Raw genomic sequence first — 23,302 nt, 5'->3', positions numbered from 1 at the left:
ATAGGGGAGACCATAGTCCAGAAGTAAGATAGGACACCTTTGATAGGTTGATCCTATCATTGAAGGTGAGCTCGGACCATTGTAAATGTGTATTTGATCTAAGATCCTATGATTTTAGTCGGGGGTAATATGGAGGTTTGGATGGTAGAATGATCATGCTAGAGTGGAAATGAATATTGATTATGAAAAAGATTATGTTGAATTATGCTAGACATATGTTTTGGTGTATAATGATTTCACTCCCTTATAGTCATTCATAGTAGTAAATTATTCTATTATTGAGATGTTTATCTCGCTCTGTAGTTATATTTTATAGGTGAAAGCTCCGGTATGGGTAAGGAAAAGGAAGGAATGATTGAAGAGTGAAGAGCTTTGTTTGTATAGCTCTTTCCTTTTCCTTTTTGGGTTTATAATGAATATGCTATGTTGTAATGCCAACTTAGGAGCATTTCATTTGTTTTGGTATTCACTTGTATGAATTATGGAATGTGCGTGTATCTTAGCTTAAGCTTATAGTGATTGTGATTAAATGTGTATGAAAGGCCAAGATACCATTACAAGTGATGGGATTGAGGTGTTTATGTGTTGAAAATGTTAAAATGATTATTATGTTAAATTTAATCCACCCCTTTGCATTGATGAGATTTGGGAGTTTGATGGTCATTTTGTGTATGAAAGCTTATTTATGTGATATAATTGGTCTAATATGTTGTTTGTGGTCAATTTGAGTTAGTCAAAGTGATTCCCAAGTTAATGGCACTAAGTGGTGTGAATTGGACACCCTTAAATGTGTTTTGAAATGAAAATGGATCATTTTAGGATCAGGTATTCATCCTTTTAACAGTTGAGAATTGAGGGGTGAGACCAGTGCCATCAGTTAAAGAGTTTGAAGAGCTTCATGTGGACACTTGAATTGCTTAAAAAAGACATTGGATGACAAAATTGCCCGCTTCAAAAGTTTAGAGTACTATTATGACAGTAATTTGGATGCTGGCAAAACAATAGGTGCGTGCCGTTGCACAATTCATGCTGAGGGACTCATTTCTCTGTGCCATCCTTTGCGGCAGATGTGGCTTGTGCTACGACAGATGGTGTAAATTTTTGGATTTTTCCAAATTGCTCCTTCTGTGATTTTAAGTATCGATTTGTACTTTTATGCTTCTGTTATCGCGCATGATTTACTTTAAACTATAGTTTGAGCTCAAACAACTTTTAAAATGGGTTTTCTTGGGATCTCAACATTTTGAATTAATTATTTTTAAACTCTTGAATTGTGATAACTATTATTGGGATTTTAATTAAACTTGGGTTATCACAACGGCATGTTAGAGTGTTATCCCAATAATGTCAAGGTGGATATTAAAATAGCCAATGGTCCGATTCCAATCGGCACTGACTCCAACAATGTTGAAGTTGAGAAGGTAACGAAGTCGACGAACAAACATGAAAGAAGAGATAAGCTTCCATTAAAATTTTAAATAATAGGAATTTAGAAAGAATTTAAAATTATAAAGGAATTGAGATAGAATTTGAATTTGAATTTGGACTTGAGTCATGTCCAAAATTCACACATTTTTAATTATCCAAATAATGAATTTGACTCAAATTCAAATACAAATTCAAATCTACATGTATCCAAACACAAAATTAAATAAGTCTTGGTGCATGGCATGTTTCGTGTTTACCATGGACGGCTGGAAACTAGGCTCCACCACCACCTCTTTTCCACCGACCTGGGATTCTCCAGAAGATTACCCAAAAAAGGACCAACATAATTAATTAGACAACGCTCTTTATTAAGTGGAAGCTCCATTGCAGCAGCGGACCATCAATTAATCTATTAAAATTTTCTCTGAATCAAGCTAAGCTCATACTTCCAAAAAACTGAAACTAAGGTCACCTTTGATTAATGGAAAAGAAGGTAATGGAAATGAATAGAATCATGGAGAATAGAAAAGCATGGAATGATCATAACTATGAATTTGTTTGCAGAATACTTAAATAAGTGAGAATGGAGTTTATTTATATTATTTGTTTAAATACAAATTAAAATAAAAAGATCATAACTATATTATTTCTTGGATTAATGCATTTGCCTTCTTTCCTTTTCGTTCAAAAGTTTTTGAGAGACTTTTAGCTTAAATTTATACCCATAGGCATAATGTTCCTTAAAAAAAATTATTTTAAATTTAAATTTTACTTTATAAGAGAAAAACATTAAGAAAGATATATAAAATACCATGCATAGGGGATCAAATTTAAAATTTAACTAAATTCAAAAACTTCTTTTAAACAATATTTTTTATAAGATTAAAAATATTCTATAGAGAAAATAAAAAATAAAATTAAAACTAAAAATTTTAATAAATTTAATTTTTTATGAAAAATCAATGTAAAAATATTAGAAAATTGACTGTTGACAAAAATGAAAAAAATAATAAGAGGGAAATAGGCTAGATATGAAAGTTAACAAGGAAATTTGGTAAAAACATATTGAATTCAAGGCAGATGACATGATTCCTCCCATTTTTTAAAGGTTTTTTCTTTCTTAAAAATATAATAATCCATATTCTTGAGTCCATGTCTCTTATAAGTAACCAAATATAAATAAAGTTAGAATGGGGATATGATTATCATTCTATAGGCTAAAATTTTTGTAGCCATACGTGACCTCAAGCTCTGAATTACCATAACCGTTTATCTTCTTTTGTCATCACTAGTACATGATCGGAAAAAGTCATTACAGTGGTTATGGGCTCCGGCTTGCTTCCGTGCTTACCGTAATAATGAGATCTTGATCATTGATAGTAACTTGGATGGTTTAGATTTTAATTTAAATGATCTAGATTTTAAGTATTTATTTTATATTTTTATTTTATATTTATTAAAAGAAATATTTATAATTTTTTTGATAAATCTGTATTGGACTTGACTGTCCTCCTCCTCTTGTTCCCTATGCTGTACGCCCATTGCCCTCATGGAAAAGATCTAGACCGTCTAGATGTAATGCTTTTATTTTCATTTTCATTTTTTATTTATTAAAATAAAATTTGTATAAAAATTATAAATTTTTTTTTATAAATTTTATCACCAATCTAGATAGTTTAGATTTGTATTAACAAAATAAAATTTATAAAAATTAAAAATATTTAATATTAAATTTACATTGTTCTGTATCTAGATGGTCAATGTATAAAAATTATAAAACAAAATCAATGCTAAATTGTACTGTTGTCCAGACTGACGATGACTAATGAGCAGATTTATCAAAAATAAATATAAAATTAAAATTAACTATATAAATATATTTTTTGCGGTGCAGATTGAATATTAATTTTTTATTATTTTTGTAAACTTTTATTTGGTTAATACAAATTTGGACTATTCAGATTGATGATCAAATTTATTAAATTTTTTTTATAATTTTTATAAATATTTTTGGTTTATACAAAACCCAAGTTTCCTACACGAACACACTTAAATCATCAGTCAGCCATTCTCCTTATAAGATAATTGGACATGATTTTATGGGCCCAAGTTTTTATATGATTTATGCTTATTGTTCTAGAAATATATAATAATTTAAACTAAAAATTTATAATAATTTTTGTATTATAAAATGCCACAATTAATTTTTTTATGTGGGCTTGATTACGTTTCATCCATCATCTACCGTGGCAGTCCGTCACCAAGCTAGGAGGCATTTTTCAACTGGCTGAGAGGTAAGGCTATCTGAAGGTCACGTCAAACCAACCAAAGTGGGCCAATTACTTGGTCGATCCGATCTCTTTTTTGTACCATATAAATGACAATAAGCTCGATCATATCCTAATAAGCAATAAACGCAAACAAACCAAAGAAACAACTCTATTCTCATTTCTATCTACTAAATAATGTTTATCAAAGTAAAAGGTGTTGGCTGTCCAAATTCTTTTAGAATTCTATCTATATACAAATTAAATATGAAATATATTAAATGTAAATTAAGCTTTCAATACGAAAGTAATTAATCAAAAGCAAAAAATCCTAGCATTATATAATCGAGAACCTAAAATTATTATAGCCCCAAAAATTTTCTGTAATTGTTATTGTTATTTCGAAACATCTCAACTATTTTTCTCATCATGGGAAAACAGCACGAGCTTGAAAGTAATGAGTCTAAAAATTGATATATGATATTCATTTGTTTTAAATTATAAAACACTTTTAGATAAAATTTTACATATCAATAAATCTTATTAAATATACTTAACAACCTTATCTTTTCAAAATAAAAATATAAACTTTAAAAAATATCTATCATTTAATATATTAAAAAGAGAATAAATGAAAATTAATTAGAGAGAAAAAGAGTAAATTTAAAATTGATGCATTTAATGAAACCTTAATATATTCAAAGTGTTCATCTTATATTTTGGGACAAGAAAACTCCTTTAAAAGTGCCCTATAATTTGAGACAGAGGGAGTACCTCGCAATAATTAAGTCATTTTTTTTTAATTTTATCCCTTCTTAATTAGCGTGAAGATATTTAATGTAATTATATTATTATTTAAAATCAAAAGGTAAAAATAAAAATATATTCTACTTTTTTATAATATCAAGAATAAAACAAACTTGTTTTAAGATGTGTGAAATAATTAAAAATATTTTATAATAAAAAACAGAGGAAGTGCAATATAATAAAGGCTACGTTGTGTTTAGACAATGTACAGGTTACAATGGAGTAATGTTGAACGACAAGGAGAACCTTAAAAAAAAAAAAAAACATCTTTCGTGACAAAAAACCAAAATAAACACATGTTTTTTTCTTTTCTTTTTTTGTTTTATGTTTTATATATCAAAGATAGGGCAGCTTTCATTAATGAGAATAAAGGTCCAGAAGCATTACAAAAGAGCAAAAAGCAAGAAAAACCAGAAATACGAGAACGCAAATTCCGAACAGTAGAAAAAGACTTAAACCACCAACAGGTACATCATTGGTGACAGTAAAGGAGGATGTCTTCAGAGCTTTTGTTTGCATCTGGGTTTAGAATAGAGGAAAAAGAAGTGTTGGTTCAAACAACCACCTTATCGGGTACACTTCCTTAAAAGCAACAACCGCTAGAAAGTCAGCCGCTCCGTTACCCTGTCTAGGAGTAAATAAAAGAGAGAACCCAACCTGAGATGATAGAGTTACAATGCAATTATGGACAACACTTCTACTTTTCCAATCATATAACTCTGGTTGATTAAGGGAGACACAATTAAACAGTAGTTTGCAATCCGTTTCAAAAAGCACCTTGTCATGGCCATGATGAATGACAAGCATCAGAGCGCGTTTCAGACCAAGAGCTTCAGTCATAAATGCTGATAGTGATTTCAATTTATCCACAAAGCCCCATTGAAAGGAACCTGTAGAATCACGGCAGATGACACCAATTGCAGCATAATCAGAATTTGCAGAATAAGAACCATCGACATTAATTTTGTGAACGCCAGCAAGGAGCGGTTTCCAACCACCCTTTTCTTCTATCACACCACAAGTATCACCCAGCAGAGCGCATCTGCAACATGTGTAGGCTCATTATGAACAAACCAATACTCAAGAGTGAGACGCCTTAGCTAATGCAAGAACAGATTCAGGTCTAGGACTAGTGAATTGGAAAACATTCTCATTTCTAGGTTTCCATGTATGCCATAGAATCCGGCAGATAAAAGCTACGTCATATTCAGTGAGACCACTTCTACCATCCACAATGAAATCCCACCAATTCTCAAAAGGCATGCACATTAAAAGGATCAAATTTCACTCCTAAATTACACCCAAACCAAATAGCTCGAACCCAACTACAAAGAAAAAATAAATGTTCTATAGTCTCTACCTCAACTCCACAGATTGGGCACAGTGGATTCCTCGATCTCCTTCTTGCATAGAGAGCCTCGTGGGTTGCTATCGACTTGGATAAGATTCTCCAAATGAAATGTTTTACCCGAGGTGCACATCCAATCTTCCAAATGCCTTTCCAAATATCTGAAGAAATTCTCCAGGAAGGACTGGCTTTGATACTTGGTTTAGCATGATGATTTTTCTCCATTCTATAACCAAGTTTCACTTGATAAACACCATTGTTAGCAGCTGTCCACATGAGTTCATCCTCCAGATCATTGTTATGTAAAGGAATATTAACAATAGCATCCAAAATATTCTGAGGAAGCAAGTCATGAACTGGGGCAATATCCCATCTGCCATCAACAATGAGGTCACAGACCTTGCCATGCTGTACAATAAAGGACTGATCATTGACAGGTTTCGTAGGAAAATTAACACTTGGGATCCAATTGTCACCCCATATTCGAATCAATGTGCCATCGCCAATATCCCAGAGTAAATTTTTCTTCAAGCAATCACAAACATCCAGGATGCTAGACCAACACAGATGCCTTAAATCCCTTTTCAGCATCAGTGAGTTCACCTTTGGGAAAGTATATGATTTTAAAAACTCTTGTCCACAGCTCATTCAGCTTCTGCCTTAATCTCCAAGCTGTTTTCGCTAACCATGCATCATTCATTTTCACAAAATCCTTGAAGCCCATTCCACCAGTCACTTTAGAATCTGTTAGAAGGTCCCAAGCTCTCCAATAGATTCCTCCTTTGGCCACCTCACCATCCCACCAGGAATCAGAAATCAGACTATTAAGGCCCTGTTTGGTACGATGGAATTCTAAGTTTGGAAATGGAATCATAAATGGATTCTTGATGTAAGTTTGTTTGGTATTATAGATTTTGGATTCATTGGAATCCCAATTCCAGCAAAAAATGCAGAATCCAATTCCATCTCAGGCTCCATGGAATCCGTTCGATTCTCTGGAATTAAACTTTAAAGCCACTTCTACCCTCATCACTCTCTGTCTCCTCCACCCTCATCCATCATCATTTGCTTCACCTCCAACCACCTCCACCTACCTACCTTCAACTTCATTGTTAAACTCCAATCATCATTGCCGCTTTTGTTGCCGTGATGAACCAGCTAAAGGACATGTGATTTACAAAAACAAAAAATATAAAAGGTAAACCTGGTGGGATGATAGCATGGAGGTCGCCCAGCCATGGAATCAAGTTCGACAGTGCTCTCGTGGGGATTTTGTGGGTTATGAATATGCTCCAAATTTTTTCTGGTTCAACCCATATTTCTGAAAGTTACAGAGATCTTCGTACAGTGACAATGGCCAAGGGGAGAGACGAACATGAGAGAGATGATTTTTTTAAAAGGATATTTTAGTCTTTTCATATTTTAAATACATATATGTATTAAAATTAAATCAGGATTCCATCTTTATACCAAACACACTTTTAAAATTCAATTCTATTCCAATTCCAATTCCGATTCCAATTTCATCAAAAACTCTTCTATCATACCAAATGAGGCCTAAGTTCTTTACAAGTCTTAAGGGGAAACCTGAGACAATTCATCGGGTATATAGGCATAGCACTGAGCACAGATTTAATCATAACTTTACCTTCATAAGAGAGAGTTGCCCTACTCCAGCCTTGAATTTTGCACCTCACTTTTTCTTTAATGTATCCCAAGGCTTGATGTTTAGTCTTCCCCCAGATACTTGGAATACCAAGATATTTCCCCGGGTCCTCCAACTCCCCAATGCCAAGGTCTGACACACTCTTAGTTTGACCTCAGTGGGCGTATTTGTTGTAAAGGAAATCCTTGATTTATCCAAATTCAATGTTTGACTAGAGGCAGTGCAATAGATATTCAGAATATGGGCAAGAGCAGCACAGTCTGTATCCTTTGCATTCATGAAAAATCGAATATCATCATCAAAGAAGCTATGAGTAAGTACATGGCAAGAGTGGCTGAGTTTGATTCCTTTGAGATGCCATGACCTATGACTCTTAATGACCATGCTAGACAATTCCTCCGCAACTGATATGAACAAGTACGGGGAGGATAACGGGTCACCCTGCCTGAGAACCTTGCCTGGCATAATGGAGGCCACTTTTTCACCTAAGAAACCATCCGGACCAGGTGTCCTAGAGCTTCCCTGACTGAATTCAGCTTGTTTTATTTCTTCTCTCGTTACTGGTGCACGTAGCCGAGCATTCATACCTCATCAATTTGACATCCACAAAGCTAAGGGCCTCCTCCATTGGTCTCACTCCATATGTTGAGAACAGATTTTGGAAGTAAGAAGTAATGTTACTCGAAATCTCCACCTTATCAGATAACCAAGTTCCAGTATCAGCTATGACTTGGAGAATACTATTATATTGCCTTCTTCTCAATGTTATCGTATGGAAAAACTTAGAATTCCAGTCACCCACCAACAACTAATTCACTCAAGAGCGTAGCCACCAATATTGCTCTTCCTTCTCAAGCACATTCTCAATCTCTTACTCAACCCGCTTACCTCCAAAATAGAATTCGCTGTTAGATCCCCTTACGTATAGAGAGCAAGTTGTGCTTTTAATCTTTCAACAAGTTTTCTGCTATTATGGAACTCCTCACGGCTCCACTTGGTAAGTTCATGTTCGCAAACTTTCAACTTCATTAGAAAAATGTCAAGATTGGAGTTGGCATGTAGAGAATCAGCTAGCCACCCTCGTTGAATAATTTTATTATAATCTGTATGCATGGTCTAGGAGGTCTCGAATTTGAAAACCTTGTCTCAATTGGAAAATCTGTAACAACAATTAGTTAAGAGAAAACGATGGTTCGACCCCATAGGATCAATGTGAAACACTTGTAATTTAGGAAATTCCTCTCTAAGCTGCCCACTCGTTCTCTGATAAGTCCCTCATTCAGCCTGTTATTACACCGCGTAAACCTATACCCATTAAAACCCAGGTCCATTAATGAACAAGGATTAATGAAATTAAAAAAAATTCATGATTTTCCTCAGTGCTCTAGGCCTTTCTCCAATTTCCTCAGCTTGGAACTACATATCCTTATAGTTGCCTACTCATAACCAAGAATGAGAAATATGTCCAGCAATGTGCCTCAACTCTTCATAACAAAGTCTTCTATCCCCTTCATTCTGCGGCCCATAAATAAACGTAGTATATGCAGGGGAGTCACACAGTGGCTGTTACACTTGTATGAATAATATGACAAGAAGAGAATAAGATATTCATAGTAATATCATCCGACCACCAGAGAGCTAAACCACCACCAATACCAATAGGATCAACAATCCATTCTTCAGTATAACCACATTTCCTTCTTGCCTTCCGAACTACAATGCTTTTTTGTTTGGTTTCCATAAGAAAAACCACTTGGGGTGTATTACAGGTACATTCATCCTTCAAGTTCTTGACTGTCAGGGGAACCCCATGACCCTGGTAGTTCCACCATAAGATTTTCATTGTGAACCGGTGGTTGGTCCCAACCAGCCACTAGCTTTTTGAGTAGAGAAAGAGTTACCTTCACCATGTTTGTCACTTCCCTTAACCAGCCAGCTTGAGGGGAAATCAATTTCAGAGGTAACAGATTTAGCGGGTAAAGCTCTCGAGTTAGAGGCTCCTCCATTGATGCGAATTTGCCCCTTTAGGGACCTGCAGCTTCGACGCCTCTCCTGTTTGAGTCTCCTTTGGACTAGTACTTGTCGCCGCATCACTCTCCTCCCCAAAATGCTGACGTTCGTCATCCTTTTGGATCTATTTGATTTGGAGAGTCCACTACAGGCCTTTTATGTGGAACATCATGGAGCCCAATAGTAATAGTGGACATTGGAGACAGTCCAGTAAAAAGAATAATAGCCTTTGTGGTTTTCTCTTTATCAGCTGGTAACTTCACTATGTGCTATTGTTGGGCCCTTAATTTCACTTCCTTGACCAAATCAGCACTTACAGGCTTGACTGAGACATGAGCCTTAATATGAGACCTTGGTGAAGTCTCCTCCATGTTTATTTTAGGAATCATTATCTGCTCCCTCTCCAAAGCAATATTATCACTCCCATACTGTTAGCAGCAGATTTCCTCATACGCATCAGAATTAGATATATCCTACGTCTTTTCCTCCCCCACTTTGGTAGTTTTCGAGATATCAGGACCCTCAATACCTGCAGTAACATCCACCTCATCACTGCGAACCATCGAGTTAGAATTATTAATGGACTCCGCGTGATTGTAGTGATCATGGGTTGTGCGTATCAAGATTTTACCTCCGACCATCGTTTTCCCCTTCTGATCACCTCCGTTCGTCGGATGTTTTGTGGACAAGTATGATGCTTCCACCTAATCGTTCTGGTAACCACCGCTTTGTCTTCAATAGTTTTAACCGTCTTGGTCCTCATTCAACTTCCGAATCCTCCTCGTCAGGGTCACCATCACAATTCTTAGGCCCTTCACGACAGCCACACATATCATGGCCTATTCGTCCACATTTGTAGCCTAGGTTCTGTAATCTCTCATAGCGAACAACAACCCAAACAAGATTCTTTCTGGGCCGTGGAACCCGAAAGCCAGAAACCAATGGTTCATTTAAATTAATGAGAACCCATATCCGAACAAAACTTCTTGTTACTTTATCTTCTATCTTCAGTTTTTCAAAACATCAGCACTTTTCCTATAGCATTACCAAGAGTGATGACATTATTATCCTCAAACGCTTCTAGGAGTAATCCATGAAATTGGACCTAGAAAGGAGAGTTGTTAAAACAAATCTCCTTAAAAACCATAAACTTATCGCGCAACTGCAAACTTCACAATTGGCCTTGTATCGACCATGGTCGACCTTTCAAGATTCGACTAAAGTCTTCTTCTCCATCAAGTATGAAAAGAAAAGCATTTTTGCCTTCATATTATGCACTACTACGTCCTTATCCAGATTCCACCCTTTATTGATCATAGAGATCACAATGGATTTATTGAAATTTTTGTCTGTTATCAACTTCCCAAATAACGTGCCACCATTTTTTTTCCTTCCTTTCAAGAGTCAAACTAACCTCCTTAATCATCCTTTTTCTACTGCTACTCTGCCCAACCTCCATACCTCCTACACCAAAGTAACCACTCACACACCCACAAACACAGGCGCTCACTCACCACAGGAAGAAAAGAAAAGAGAAAAGGAACACGTTCGCCGTTCAAATGAGGATGGACGTATAGGCTGCAAGAACCTCATGAAGCTCTCACAGAGGAAAGGGACGAGAAAGGGAATAATAGTCAAAACTAAAACAAACATAAATGAGTGGGAATTATACTACATGTAGTTAGACTAGTAATTGTGTTTTTTAGTTAATTAAATGATATTGTTATTATGTGTGATTAGACTTATATCTTGTACTCTGCTGATCGTCATCATAAAGATTAAAACAAAAAGAATTGTCTACTTTTCAAACAATAAATGGAATTTATATTTCGAAAGGCATGTACGTCTCTATATCTTAAAGCGGACCCACTGGTAACAAATGCAAAACTTATATTTGAATAATGAAACACTGATAAAAAAATCACTTTTTAAACTGATTAAAAAATTCCTTTTAAATTAGTTTTGGACCCACTTTAGATATGGACAGTTTGAAAAGTTAAAGACTTAATTATACAACTGGTTTAAAAAATCACTTCCTAAGCCGGTTGTAAAGTGACATTTTAAAAAAATAGAGGAATTTTTTTGGACAAGACTTCTCATCCCCCCAAAAAATACCCCTTTTTGAATAATAATATATTTAAATTATCTCTTATCTAAAAAATACCTATATATTTGAACAACGTTGCAAGAACACGAGTTCAAATGTAAAAATATTAAGATTATCAAGCATACAATATTAAAAAGGAAAAAACCTAACAACCTGTTTGGTTCAATTCAATATCTTTTCACTAATGTATGCAATGCGATGCAATGTAATGCAGTGCAATAATATTTTACCATCAATATGTTTGGTATGAATTTTAAAGAAAGCGGGAATGGAACATTAACGTAACATTTTTTAGAATAAAAAAATGTACGAAGACTAAATTAACCTCAAATGAACACACCCATGAGTCTCCACAACTTTTTTTTGGAGATGTGCCCAAGCTACCAATTCGTGAGGACAACTGAGGGCCAGCACGCCATAGCTGTTCCTTCCGCACCTCGTCATCATCGTTCATTCAGCAAGTTGGTCCTCATCTCAGAAGCACCGATACGTGAAAATGGCCGGCGTGTTCGTGTCAGGTACATATCCGACACAGACACGCGTTCAGGATGCGGAAACACCGCGTCCCTTTTCCCAGTTTCCGGTGGACGCGGGTGAACGCGGGTCGAGACAGGTTGACACGGGCAGACGCGGGTCGAATGCGGGTAGATGCAAAACTTTACATTTTTCACTTCTTTTTACTCAATCCCAACTCCAGAAACCCAATGCCCTAGGATTCTCAGCTCCAGTCGACCCTTTTCTCGCGTTTGCTGCTTTATCGCTTGCTGCCTCATCGACCGTCATCGTTCTTCAACTCTGCATTTTTACTTCTCACTTCGCACGCTGCCTCACCGTCTGAACTCTACCTCAGCGCCTTCGACAGTTGTCGTTCTTCCATCTTCAGCTTTTAATCTTGGTAATTTATCTTTAGTTCTTCAGTCTTCACGTATTGATGCCTGTCTGCCTGAGTGACTCTTCGGCTCTTCACTTCTTTTACTCTTCTATGTTGAGCCTTGGATATACATTGATATTATTATATTATTGGTTAATGAATATTTATTACTTAATTTCACTGCTGAACCAAGAGAGAGAGAGGCAGAGCAACCTGATCAAGTTTTCTAATTTAATACTAAATTATTGATTTAATTTTTTTTATTTAGATGGATTATATTTGCTGAGTTAAACATTAATTTATTTTAAATTATATTTTTAGACATTCAAATATTTAATATTTAATTATTTATATAGCCGTACCTGTATCTTAAAATTTTAAAAAATAGTCGTGTCCGCGTATCGTATCGTATCGTACCCGATACTCGTACCCTATTGGTGCTTCTTAGGTCCTCATCCATCGAACCCAATTCCTCCATCGTCCACCTCCATGAGTCCAGGACTATCAGATCCTTAACCTCCTTCTGTCACCGTTGTCACCGTGCTTCAGATCCTTGAGCTAAGGTCCTCGCTCTTACAGCCCAAAAAAACCTTGTCTCGTAGTGGCTGTGCTTCTCCTCCTGACCCCAACCTCTTGTGACCAATCTAGATGCTTCATCTTCATTCTCAACCTCGTCCATGTCTAATAGCTGTCGGTGCTGCAGCCTTATCACTCGTTTGGGTGTCTCCGGCGAAGAAACTGACTGAAAATGGTCTACGAATCAGGGACCAAAAGCTTGTATTATTCTTCGCTTTATAACCCATTATCGATCTTTGTGAAATTGCAAACTTGGATGATATACTGATTAAGCTCACAAGAGGGAAACTCACGGCATGCAAGGCAACGATGTTGAACTATAAAAACAGTCAATTTCTAGTCACACTATGTTATGATGGAAATGAACGGCCTCTAATTTTTCCCCAGAAGGTCTGTCCAAAATGCTAACTATTTAGTTCAGATGAAATCATTCCAGTGCATCAACATCACCTGACCATTTGTAATGGGCACCTTCAAAATTTCTTGTTAAATATTGTTAAATTATTTGTTGGTAGTTGATATATTTATTGGCAAATAGTCTTGGGTGGTAGATTTATGCATTCACCCAATTCGTATTTACTCTTCTAGTTGCTAGGTTATTCATCTTCCTATATATATTCTTGTGCTTCCACTCTCCAAACATAAATCAAGAGAAAGTACATTATATTTCTTCATTTTACATCTCTTAAGAATACGCAGGAGATTGGCAGGTTTCCAGACTCAACTAGATCCTTGCCCCAAAAAGAAATCCTGCACCATATGTATGCCAAACTTCTATCTAATGAACTATACCATTGGATGCTTTTCATTCAAACATGTTAATTCTAACATTAACCTCAGCAAATTATGCCAAAAAGAATATACAAGTCTTCTGGGGATAGAGTCCTACAGATACCTACAACCGATTATTTGTCGATGAAGAAGTGAAGAAGATATGCTGCTTTATTGAGAATCTGTAGAGCCAAAATTTATTTCTATTATTAGATCATTAACTTAATAAATCAATGGTTAAAGATGAGAAAAAGTTTGATTACAAACCTTTGATGCATGGGAGCGTAGGTCTGTGCTGGAGATTAAACTAGAACAATCTTTAAGGTAACGACAGAACATCTCAAAAAGTACTGGATTGTCTTCAAACACTGGGTTAGACAAGATCCAATTCTCTGCCAAAGCTAAGTACATGTACATCTTAAAGAGGTCAACGCTCTTGTCTTTCAAATTAATTGCAACTATTGATCTAAGCATCTCATCTCCACTGCTGACCTGACAAAAAAATATAAATAGGTAATCTCAATATCTAAGGAAAATAGGACCAAATATCTGACACACTTGCATAATTAATTTTCTAGTATAGCCTCTGAAAGATTCTAGCATTTAGAAAGAGTGCATGGTCTACCATTTTAAGTTACTCATTGTCTTTCAGATTACAATAAACTAAGTGACATTCAATCACCAGTGATCAACTATAATTAAGGAAGAACTCACAATCCCCAGGCTCTGGCTTATTTACTTGCAAGAATGCTTAAATAGAAGAGGTAAGGAAATTAAAATTTAACAACATTTATTATATATATATATATATATATTATATTACAAAAGGTGACTTCTCAACTATAAAATAAACAAAGGATGACTTTTCACTTAAAGTACAATGCTTATCAGTAATAGTACCTCTTGACAGATAATCAAATACACACGCATTAACACTCCAAAACAACTGATTATATTTCTAAATTATGTCATACTTGCAACCAATAAGTAAAGCGTAGTGAGTTTTGAAACAAGTAACGGTTAAAATGGATACACCAATAACTTGCATGCCATATGCAAACTCTCATGATTTGAACTTTCATTCTAGCACCGACTTCATCATGATCCTAACACCAGCAGATCAATTGTGCCTACACGATACTGCCATTTCTTGGTTACTCTGTTTTACACACACGCGTACATATACATATACTTGTACATATATATAAGAAAATACTCACATGATATACTGGTGAACTAGCCATAAATGTCATCTTATCCAACATATATATATATATATATATCTCTAATGCTTGATTACAAAAAAAATGAAATCCTACGTGTTTAATATCCAAAACATAATAAACTATCTAAATAAAATTCCTTTAACTCTCCTAAATAAAATAGTTATACTAGCTAATTTCTGAGACTACGAACCCAACCAGCCTTGAGTTTGTCTGGAATAAGTGGAAATCCAATCATCAAGTTTTGAGATTCAGCAATTCTAACATGAGCTTTGTTGATCTCATCAAATGTCAGCCCTTCAACTTTCATTAGTTCCCTATACAGCTCTTGAGCAAGTTTCACATGAGATGAATCTCGATGAGATTCAACAAATGATTTCCACATAGTCTCAGAGACTTGGACCTAGGTTTTAGAAGATTCCTTCATTGCTTCAGACAACATATCTGCAGCATCACGACTTGTTCTGCGCCTCTTCCGAGATGTTGACTGCACTTCAGTTGAAGAAATAGGTGGCTGAGTCTGTGCGCTTACATTTTGATCCACCTCAATGTCTTGTTCACCAGTAGGATTATCATGGTTGTTCTCATTTACCGCTTCAGTTGCATTTACACTTTGTTCATCCTCTTCTTTGGCTCGATTTGGGAATAAGGCACTGTTTTCTGAAGCACGATCCTTACCCCATGCAAATGTCAACTTGTCAAAATGTTGCAGCTTCCTATTACGGAATTTACCAGCTTCTTTGTTCACCTGAAAATGCAACAAAGTTTGTCACATAACAACAATTGGAGCTTGTTTTTACTTTATAATGCATGTCATACCTTTACATATTGTTTCCGCACTGTGTCCTCAGCCTCAATGCACATCTTTACTGGGTCCCAACAAAATCCAGATGAATTAGCACCATAAATCATATTATGGACAGCTTGCCATTGTATCTTTAATGTCCTTAATCTTGACCAAATATTAGGATGTGCTTTGATTTTGGTGCCTGGAACCAACATTTGTTGCAACTTCAACACATAGCCACCATTAAATCCTGTGTCAGCAACAAACTTGCCTTCAAGCTTCAACTGAACCAAACAGTCAACAAGGACATCATCCTCTGAAGCAGTCCACATGCTTGTTTCCCTTTGTGGCATTGTCCTACTCTTGATTGTCCATTCTAAAAAAAAAATCACATAAACACATTGAAACAAATATAATATGGAACAAAGGTTGAGAAGCATAAAAATACATAAAAAATGTTAAATAACGTAGAAACACGTCCAAATATAAAAGTACCAGGTCTACCATTAATTTACAATAAATCTCATTAAATTACATATCATATGATAGTATGTGATTCAAATCATAAAAACAACAACAACAACAACAACAAGCTTTTATCCCACTAGATGGGGTCAGCTACATGGATTGCAAGACGCCATTATGCTTTATCATTTATCAAGCTTTTAGGAATATTATTAATTAAGAGATCGCGTTCAATAACTTTCAAGAGTGTTCTCTTAGGCCTTCCTCTACCTTTTTTAATCGGACTCAAAGTTATATGTTCCACTCTTCTCACTGGTGCCTCTCTTGATCTTCTTTGTACATGCCCAAACCATCTCAATCGATTTTCTACCATAACTACTAATAAATTGTTCCATTACAAACAACTTATCTGTTTCCCCTACGAACTCTAAATGCATTGAACATTTCATTAGCTAAATTATCCCAAAACGCACTCCAAGCATTTGTGGGCTCCATAGTTATAATGGGATTGAACTCTGTAGGGATGGCTGGTTCATCTTGTCCATCATATCGAGCTGCCAATGGATCATCCAAATTGTCCCGCATTATAAGATTATGGAGTAAGCAACAAGTAATAATATATCAGTTCTGAATTTGGATTTGGTAAAATGAAGGGCTCCTCAATATTGTCCATCTCAATTTCAGCATCCCAAAACACCTCTCAATTATATTTTGTGCCGATGAGTGCCTCATATTAAAACATTCTTGTGGAGTTTGAGGATGTCGGCCATCTTGCCACTCACTAAGATGATACCGTTGACTTCTATATGGGGCTAGGAACCCTTGACAATTGGCATGGCCAGCATCAACCAAATAAAAATTGCCTATACTAATTAATGATTGTCAACAGTCAAATGCTTGTTCAAAAATCAACATGTAGGACATAATTATACTCTAAACAATAAAGAAGCCATTGATGTATCTATAACTTGAGGCACCTTAAACCCATTAGGTCTACTAATTACATCTTGTAACACTCTTCCATTAGCTATAAAGCCTTCCCAACCTGAATATACAAATATAAATTAACCATCTTGAGAGAAACCAAGTACATTTGTGGTTGCTTCACCTTTTCTATTTCGGTACCTAGCTTTTATGGAAATTGGCACTTGAACCCTTATGTGAGTGCTATCCAATGCACCCAAACAACCCTGCATCCAAAAGCAATTATAAGTTATCATATATAAATTATCTTATAAGTTAATTTAAAAAAAACACAATAAATTCATCCCTTAAACCATTTCCAGCACTTGTCATTTGAATCTTTGGGAATTGGCTCCAGCTTTTTGAAAAGTTCTCCTTAGATGTGCATCATGCCTCTTAGCACTATGGTAAAATAACGGTTGATGGTTTCCCCAGACCTCCCAAACTCAAATTGGATGACCCTATTTTTAATATGATGAGCAAGTATATGCAAGAACATAGCTACTTACTCATCCACTAACATATGTCTAGTTGGTTTGAGGCCACCTATTATATCTAGCATGCCACAAAGTTTATCAAATGTAAATCTATACATCCTAATTTGGTTGCAACAAGTCATGTCACTACCATGTACCAACTCCCTGAGATGCCTTCTCTTTGAAATAAAATCAAGAGAGTATGAACGATCTTGTATAATCCTATTACTTACAATAGTTACAGCACTCATCATGTTCATAAATAATGCATGCAAAGTATGGAAAATCAGTAACCACCCAAGCAGTACATGGAGATCTCCTTGCTCATTATCTTAGTCCATATTGTCTTATTCTGCTAACCACCCACATAGGATTTAAAATCAAACAAATAACATACGGATAGAAAAATTACACTTTGATAGACCCACAACTTGAAGAGAACAAAATAGAAGGTAAATAATAAATGGGATTGTCATAAATAATGATTCCTGACCACTTAAGATTAAATCTTGGAAAAAAAATTACTAATAGATAGATGCCATTACAAGGTGCTCTCATTTACTGTCATTTATTTAGATTTAAATATATAGGTGAAGCATTGTCACTTTTTGAGAAATAGCTCTCACTAGCTTGCAAACAGTGAAATAAGATACCAAGAAAGAGTTGCCAAAGTAGAAATTCAAGATCTAATTAAAAATACAAGTACACACTTTATTAAAAATACAAGTCTGGAGGTTATTAGATATTAAACCATTAAATAAAAAACACGCAAATAATTAAAAATAATAGGAGCAATGAGATAATCATGTGCAATTCATGAGTCTTGAATATGGGTTGCTGTAGAAGGTAGCAATTGAAACAAGAACAAACAAACACCAAAAGGAATATGGGTTGCCGTAAGAAAGAAAAACAGTAACAAACGGCAAAAGAAAGAGAACCCAAAAACATATTATTCCCCAAGTCAAGTTGTTTCAACCTACCAAAATGAGTGATGAAGTCTGGGAAATTGCCATAAATGTTGTTCTTGCCCAAATCAAGAAATCATAAACTGTCGCAAGTACAATTCGATAATGCCAGTTGTGGAATAGAACTAGAAAGTAAATTTCCATAAAGTCTGAGAGAACAAGCCTATTGCACATATTTTAGATGAATGGAGGTAAAATTCCACTTAGAAAATTTTCACGCAAATCGATTTCAGAGAGGGAGGAAGTATAGCCAAGTTCAACAGGAATTCGCCCTTTCAAAGAATTGAAGATAACACATAAGAGAATGAAGGGAAGTAGTTAAAGGGAACCAAAACAAGACTTACCTCGCCGGTGATGATATTGTCGCTCTCTGTATGCGAATTCAGGGGTAGCAATTCTACAGATATGGCATGCTAGGGCTTTAGGAAGAGATAGTAAAAATTTTTAGGGCAAGTCTTGTCTTTTCACATAGGTTATTAGGGATAAAATTGTAATTTTATAAAACATTACATGTGTACAATTATCATTTATAGTTCCCCCCCTTAGGAATAACATGACCATAAAAGGGTGCAAAAGTCATTACATGTACAATGTGTTTTACAATGTTTTAAGTCTAACCAAACAGGCTTAGCATGGTAATGGGAAAAACATTACCATTGCATAGATACAATGGGTTTGAACCAAAGACATTGTAAGTGTCTCCATTTAGTTTTGACACATGATAATTTTACAAATAAAAAAACATCTCTTATCAACTGCTTACATGCTTCTAAAAGAACAAATATATGATCCCGACACTTTTGTAACTTCACTGTTGTCAAAACTTGAAGCATCCTTTACCGTTATTTCTACCAAAACAAAAAAGCAGAGTATAAGTAGGCGTTGAACACAAATATAAGTATCCTCTAATGGTAGTCAAATTGATCAATCAACTATAAGTTTATTGTGAAAATTCAAAAAATCCTAACTTGAATGGACGTAATAAACACCAATTCTACTAGAGATGACATATCTAAACACCCTAACAACTAAACCTAAAATTTTCAAATTATATTAAATAATAAACTCCACATTTCAACTTGCAATGGTATCATCATACATTAATATCCCCCACACCACATCAGAAGTGTCTAGCAGACTAGTAGCTAAAAGGAGAAATTATACCATATATAAGTTTAAGACATTAGATACTCTTGAGCAAATAGTTGAAAGGCAAAAATGCCTTTTAGCCCTTTATTAAAAATACTGAAAACTTTATTTTTATTTAAATAACCCAAAAAAAAACTTCATTAGATTTTGAATCAAATTTCTCTAAATTTTCTTTTCTATTATTCAAAACAAAACATTTGTAACCAAACACATGCAAGTGAGAAATATTAGGCTTTTCCCCCTTGTAGAGTTCATAAGGTGTTTTTACCCAAAATTAGCCTTATATGGCTTTATTGGTTATGTTACAAGCTATACTCATAACATTAACCTAAAAATATATGGGTAACTCTTTTTCATTTAGTGTTGTCTTTGCCATTTTCTCTAGAGTTATGTTATTTCTTTCTATCACACCATTTTTATGAAGAGGTCTAGGTTGTCATGCCCTAAAATATAAGGATAAGCATACAAAACTCATATCACATAAGTCTTAACTCTAGAAACGTTAAATTTTAAATCATAAATAATTTAATATAGACATATGATTATTAATTTTTTTTTCTTTCAATACTTTTCATGCAAACAAATTCATAATTTCCTATAAAAACTTTAGCAAAATCTCTCTTAAAAGTAAGACTTCCCAAAATTTCTCAACAACATTTCAAACAAAGGAGCTTCTTTCCTTACTAACAAATATACAATCATATAAGAAAGACAGAGATTTTACCTATAAACTATGTGGAACACCAAGGACTTAATTAATCATGAAATTAATACAAAGTGCAAATTTACATCAAATGAGATTTGCTTAAAATAATTCTTCCACTCTATCTCAATGATAAAATGTCTTAATGAACATCTCAAGATACAAGTTTAACTATACCATTTGAGGCCAAAAATATCTTTTTAATAAATAATGTTTCAAATTAAAATTAAATAAAATAAAAGAAAGAAATATAAATGGAATAACTATGAATTTAACTAAATAGTCATTTGGAATGGTAACAGTTCATAACTCAAATCAAATAATTTTATTGACACACTTAATCCAAAAACACCCTTATATGATGAATAACACAACAATTAAATTTCACTGTCTAACTATTAGGCTCATATCAAATAGTTTAGGAGATGCATCACTCATTGCAAAGAAATCTATTCATGAAAACTAACTTATTTACTAATATTAGTTTTAAAATAGTAATTTTAAAATATTTTTTATCATGACTTTATCAAAATAAATAAAAAGCATGGACACACAGTCAATGGAGGTACATAACTAATAGAGTGTGACCAGAAGCCATGAAACAAGCATAGAGACACAATCTATAAAGGTAAAAAATAATCAAACTCAGCTAGAAGCCACAAAACAAGCCTAGACATAGTTCATGAGGATAAGTAACCAATCAAGCGAAGTTGAAAGCCATAAAACAAATGCAAGTATAAGACCCATGAATAACAAGCATGAATGTAATGCTCACAAATACCAAGCTAGCTAGGTTTTAATTATCTCATGCCAAGGGTTAATGGAACTAAAAGATTAAAAGAAAGAAGGGTTAAGGTACAAAATACCCACAAAGTTTTTCTCCAATTAGTTTTGGTATTCCTAAGTTAATAATGGTGCTTCAATACCTATTAACTTTGTAAAAGAGACCAACTTTCCCTAACTCGTTAAGTTCTAATCTTACAACTTAATTGTCAACATTATGCTATCTTAATGGATTGATGAAGGTTGACCACTTTTACATAGTTGATGGGCACTGATGCCCTATTATTGACTTAAGGATACCAAAAGCCCTTGGAGAAAAATTTTATGTATATTTTCACCTTAACCCAACAAACAATCCTAGACACTATAAGTCTTCTTCTCTTGTAAGCTTTCGACTTGATTGTTTCGTCTTTGATATTTTCTTTAAATCCTGCAAAACAACCTAAACTCATGAATTTGTTATCATTAAAACAAGTAGAGGTAGGAATATGGATTAACTCGAACTATATAGGTTGGGTTGAGTTCAACCCATTTTCATATGGGTTGAAAAAATCTTAATCCTTAAGGGTTGACAAGTTAAATGGGCTAACCCATGAACCCATTTATTTATTTTATTATTATAATTTTTTTAAAAATACATCCATATAATGAGTTTTAATTTAATATTCCTTCATGATTCATTCTAAATATACTAAAATATTAATTTATAATTTTTGTACAAAATATATAAATTGATTCAGTTAAGTAAGTTATGTCCAATATGGTTTATACCTATAAAATTTTCCCCTTGTTGCTTTTTTTATTTTTTAAAAATAATGTGGATTAGACAAGCCAACCCTAACCCATTAGAGTTAACCCATATGTTCCATAGGTTACATCATTCGAGTCAGAAAAAACTCATTTTTTTAGATCATTTTTTTTTCAACTCGACCCTTATGACTGGTTATTTGGACCAATTCACATAACCCAACCCATATTTTGAGCTCTAAAAACAAGTGACCTTTCAACTTGCTTGCATTGTTTGTATGATTTTCACTTCTTGAAACTTATTTATGCTCTTGAATCTCATTTGATTTCATTATTACGTATTTTCCCCTTCTTCCTCCATGCATTATTATTAAAGCCTCTTTTCTCACCTGGACTACAACCCCAATAAAGTCCTTTTGATTCAAAATTGAATATGCTATTAGTTAGTAGAGATTTAGAATTTTGACAAGCTTATGGTAGGATAATTAGATAAGTGAAATTGAGTGAAAATTTACCCCAAATACTAGCGAGATGAGTGTAAATACTTTCCCTTGTGTGGTTATTTAGTTTGATTCATTCTTGCTAAGTGCTTGTATCATGGAATTATTCCCTTTACTTTTAATTAATTGGATGGTTGATCGATATTAGGTCAATAATATTTAGGTTTATAACTTCTACCACTTTGTTTTCCAACATTTCTTCCTCCTCTTGTCTTGATTCTCTCGTTGAAATGATTTTTTCTGGAAATGCAGTATAGGATAATTGACAAATCACATAATTTACACAATTGTGCCCCATTAATAATAGGTTTTTAGCACTTGTTTTTGTATATTTGGGTTTAATTGATATATATATATATATATATATATTTGTTTGTAATCAGAGGGAAAAGATATATTTATGTCATATTTTTACAAATTTTATTGAATATTATTTTAAATTTTTTAAAATACATTTTCTAGTGATATTATCAATTTATGTGTAGGTGATTTGGAATAATTAATTATGATAACATACATCAGTTGGTCGCATAAGGATTTAAATGGGGATTAGGTTGATCTTGTATATTGTGATAGTCACATCAGAAGAAAGAGAAGCAAGAGGATAAAACTGGGAAATTCCAATTTTATTTTTTCTTTTATTTGGTTGCTCAGTTTCCTTATTTCTTTTTCCATTTTTATTTTCATCCT

The 23,302-nt window shown here is 34.2% G+C and overlaps 1 protein-coding gene across 2 annotated transcripts; it reads right to left on the bottom strand.

The window, feature by feature from the left end:
- Positions 1-4,834: 4,834 nt before the first annotated feature.
- LOC129312814 (uncharacterized) lies at positions 4,835-9,628 on the bottom strand. Of its 2 annotated transcripts, XM_054955551.1 has the most exons (3): positions 5,863-9,628; positions 5,280-5,544; positions 4,835-5,159 (listed from the first exon to the last, which is right to left on the bottom strand). In XM_054955551.1, exons 1-3 carry the CDS (start codon positions 5,910-5,912, stop codon positions 5,028-5,030), a joined length of 447 nt encoding a protein of 148 aa, XP_054811526.1. In that variant the 5' UTR covers positions 5,913-9,628; the 3' UTR covers positions 4,835-5,027. The 2 variants fall into 2 exon arrangements, with proteins under 2 accessions (XP_054811526.1, XP_054811525.1); XM_054955550.1 differs by having other exon boundaries at positions 4,835-5,544; positions 5,863-9,627.
- Between the last annotated feature and the right edge of the window lie 13,674 nt (positions 9,629-23,302).

The sequence above is a fragment of the Prosopis cineraria genome, unplaced genomic scaffold, assembly GCF_029017545.1.
Source record: "Prosopis cineraria cultivar Desert tree isolate PC_DT_omini unplaced genomic scaffold, ASM2901754v1 PC6, whole genome shotgun sequence".
Lineage (NCBI taxonomy): Eukaryota > Viridiplantae > Streptophyta > Magnoliopsida > Fabales > Fabaceae > Prosopis > Prosopis cineraria.
The sequence above is the reverse complement of the archived record's forward strand: the minus strand, read 5'-3'. Positions and strand labels throughout refer to the sequence as shown.